The sequence below is a fragment of the Lolium rigidum genome, chromosome 3, assembly GCF_022539505.1.
Source record: "Lolium rigidum isolate FL_2022 chromosome 3, APGP_CSIRO_Lrig_0.1, whole genome shotgun sequence".
Taxonomy (NCBI): Eukaryota; Viridiplantae; Streptophyta; class Magnoliopsida; order Poales; family Poaceae; genus Lolium; species Lolium rigidum.
In genome coordinates this window covers 389,723,980-389,727,819 of record NC_061510.1, presented here as the reverse complement: position 1 = coordinate 389,727,819, position 3,840 = coordinate 389,723,980, and the positions used below count along the sequence as shown (strand labels likewise).

At 55.0% G+C, this 3,840-nt stretch overlaps 1 protein-coding gene across 1 annotated transcript; it reads right to left on the bottom strand.

The window, feature by feature from the left end:
- Positions 1-1,667: 1,667 nt before the first annotated feature.
- LOC124697637 (protein TIFY 5-like) lies at positions 1,668-2,108 on the bottom strand. The gene has a single exon (XM_047230197.1). The coding sequence runs from the start codon at positions 2,106-2,108 to the stop codon at positions 1,668-1,670; it is 441 nt and encodes a 146-aa protein (XP_047086153.1).
- Positions 2,109-3,840: the final 1,732 nt, after the last annotated feature.

Below are 3,840 nucleotides of genomic sequence, written 5' to 3'. Positions count from 1 at the left end.
TTGATCCTACTGGTTTCGTATGTACGTCCATCATGTGTTTAACATACAAACTTTGAAGGTGATTTGCACCACACATTTCAAAGTTCCTCGCATGTTTCAAACTTTTAGCAGTTTGGTGGGGCTGAGTACGACCATTCTTTTCCTTGGTGCTCTTGTGACCCTCTCCTCGGAACCTCTGAAACCCTAGTTTCCTGCCGCCGGCGCCCTCCCCCAGCGCCCCAACACCTCCTCCCTCCTCGCCGCTGCCGGGAGGCTCCGCTGGGCAAAGCCCGGTTGGGGACGGCGGCGGCGGGCGTCTCCCCTCGGGCAGTCCTCCCTTGCAGACGGCGGCGGCGTGCCTCCCCGTCCGGATCTGATGACGTGGAGCAGCGGGATCTCGGCGGTTTGCGGTTCGATGGCGACGAAGATGAGGAGCTCGACCCCCACTCTAGGTGTTGGCCTTGCTGCTCTCGACAGCGGTGCCGGGCTCGCTCGGGCCTGATCGGCCGAGTCCTCCTGGCACTGTGGTGGTGCCGGTGACCGGCCAAGCGACGGCGGCGGGCTGGACCTCCATCGTCCAGTCCGTCCGGTGGTGGTGGTGGTGGAACGACGATCTCATGTGGTCGTGGTGAAGCCGGTGGTGGCTGACACCCCTCTCCTTCTTCATTGTTCCTCACTTCTCGGAGGTTGTGGCTCAAGACGACGACTTTCAGCCTCGTTCCCTTCTCCAGTCTCGCTCCGGCAAATCGGGGTCACGGTGTTTGGCCGGGGTGAAAAACCTTCTCGGCGATGACCGATGCTAGCCACGGCAACGCCCGCGGGTGTCGTTCCCTTCTTGGAGGCGTGTTCATGGCCCTTGTTGTGCCTCCCCTCCCCTCGGATGTCGAAGAAACCCTAGGTCTTGTTCACAAGACTAGTCGACGGCGGCGCCACGGTGTCGTTATCTTCTTGAAGACATTGTCCTGGCTATCTTGAGGGAGGCTGATGTAGCTTTTGGAGTCTGGGGGCGATGTGTTGTGCTGCCATTGGCCAGTGTCCGTGGCTTGGGCTCCAGGGGCTCTATGTGTGACATGGTGGACGCATCTTGGTCGACGTCTTTCTCGAGTCCGTCGGGACCCTGCCTTCTTCTCGCCGTCTCTTATAAGCGCATGGGGGGAGGTACGTTGGTCCTGGCGGGCACGGAATGGAGGTCGAGCTTCGGTGGTGTCTTGCTTGGTTCGTGACGCGGCACGGATGCGATGCGCTCCTTCTCCTCATCAACTGTGGCTGGATGTAGGGCAAAGCAGGTCGTATATCATCGAGTTGGTAGGGGTTGTGTTGTTTGCCGCTCAACAATGTATCGTGATGTTGGTGTGAAATGGTAGCCTGTTTGGCCTTGTATCGTGGTGGTGCTTGTGAAGTTGTACCTTGCGTTGTATTGGCCGTCTTAGGTTTCTTCTATATGATTGATATATCTTTCAAGGTGTCTTCTCAAGAAAACACTTTCATCAGTCTCTCGTTTTTTGTGAGGCATACGCATACCAGATTGTGTTAGTATTACCAATGGTATATTGCGGTGTTACAACCTGGGCGCGCGATCTGCGAGGAAGTGGGAGGAATATGTTAGCCATTTGCGGATGCCGGCAACACGCACTACCGGCAGCACGCACCGGCCGGCGGGACAATCTATCAGCTAGCTAGCTGCTGGATCAATATCTCGGCGGCCGCGCGGGCCGGTGCATGTCGTACGGCGATGCGGTCCTGGCCTTGCGCTTCTCGAGGAACCGCTGGAGCGAGCGCTTCATCGACAGCCCCGCCTGGTCGCCGAGCAACGGCAGCGGCGCAAAGATACCGCCCTGGTCAGGAGAAGCCGGCGTTGGCATCCACTTGTTGCCCAGGCGGTCGATGTGCTCAATGCCGCCGTCGTCGTACGCGCCAGCGATCTTCTTCCCCGCCGTTTCCCTGCTCGCCGTTGATATGATCGCAATTGCCTGCAGCTCGACCACGTCGACGGCGCCCAGCACGCGCCGGTCGTAGACGATCGTGAGGTTTTTCCTCGGTGCCGGCGCCGGCGCCGGCGTCGGGGTCCCGAGGCGGAGGCTGAGCTCTAGGCCGTCGGCACCGCTGGCTCCCAGGCCGCCGCCGGCCATGTGATCTCGCCTCCTTCGACCGTGCGGACGATCGAGGGGTTCGATCGCCAAATCGGTCAGCGCTGGCTATATGTAGATACCAATGGGACGCAACGCGCGCGGCGAGTTGACGTGAGAGCGATCTTTTCTACGGCTGAGCGGCGCCGGCCGTGGCGGTTGGAGGCCGTTGCGAATGCACGTGAAGGAACTGGGAAATCTCTGCGCACACACGAGGGCACGCGCGCGCGCGGCGGCGCTGGCCGAAACGATTTCCCAGCTCACATTTCCCTTTCTCAACAGCCGCTCGAGCACTCCCACCAGTTTCGCAGTCAGCCTGGGTAGCTCTCCGATTGGCCGGCGGAGGCGAAAACAAAGGCGGGAGAGTCGGATCTCCTATGTTCTCTGACGGCTGGCTGAAATCGAGTGACCATCATCTATCTATCTCCCTTTTCTTTTCTTGGGGAAAGATCGGGGGCGACTTTTTTTTTTTACTTTTTTTCTTTTTGAGAAAACGGTGAATCTTTTTTACTTTGAGAAACAAGATCGAGTGACATTTCTACGAAGGATGCTACTAATGGGCCTGAGGAAATTTGGGGCGGCCTAGTACTGGCCCACCCTCTCTCCCTGGGTGTATTAATGATTTGAGTAGACTGTTTTCCATCACAACCCAATAAGAGGCGACAAGTACCAAGGTTGATTTTTTTTTGGGAAGTCGTTTTTTTTCCATCTAACCAAGGTGAGTTGGGAAATCGTTTCAGCCAGAGCGCCGCTGCCCGGTGGCCTCGTCCAGTCTAGCCAACTTCTATTCATGGCGATGTTAGGACATAGAGATAGATAGAGAGAGAGAGAGAAAGAGAGATTGGGGCTACGGCATGGCAAACTAGACATAGAATGGGTAGAGGGGATAAATAGAGGTTGTTCGTAGTAGGTGAGCGGGCGCTGGTGCTATTACTCAGGTGTCTCGAAAGCCGATCTGGTCATCATTGAATGGTTGGGTCGCTGTTGAGAGGGACCCGCACATCCAATCTAACATGGCGAGGGTTAGATTTACCCTCGTCGGACCCCTGCGCTTCGGGTTCGACACGGTAGTGCTAGACCAAATATCGGGTCGCTCGCGCTGTCGGCAAGGTTTGGAGTGTGTTGCGGTCTGTTTCAGATGCGGCACCCCCAAAGAGCGCTTGGAGGGGGGTTTTGGTGACTGCCGGTTGAGATACCCTAAGATCATTGATTGACATCTTTCACTCTTTACGCCCGGATAGATAGCTAATTAATCTCTTCTTCCCATGTGAGTTGTTGTTATGCTCCTGGACCTATGGGGCGTTGCTGGTGATTTTAATTCAACCCCACACATAAAAGGAGGATGATCAGTTGAAAAACAATTCAAGTGATTTTATTTTGAAAACTTCACCACAAAATAAGTTGGATCCTTCTAGTGTGACACCCTGGCCTAGAGCATGATGGCAGATAGCACGACACTCTGGCACGAGGCGTCATGCCAGATAGCACACAATACCCAGCTTGAGTAGGTGACCTAGCCTGGCTTCTACTTCTAGTGTCGTGCTATCTAGCATGGCGGCCTAAGGGTCATTTTTGTAAAATATTTGAAATAATATTTATTTTCTGCTAAAGTTTAAAAAAGAAAGATCAATTTTGTCACTTTTCAGCAGCTTATAAGGGTGGATAGTCATCCTCTCAACGGACAAAACTTTTGAGATGAACATGGCTCTCGAGGTGGTTGCTTTGGCTCATATGT

Coding starts and splice junctions, on each gene's coding strand:
- LOC124697637 (XM_047230197.1), bottom strand. CDS start 2,108: ATGGCCGGCGGCGGCCTGGGAGCCAGCGGTGCCGACGGCCTAGAGCTC.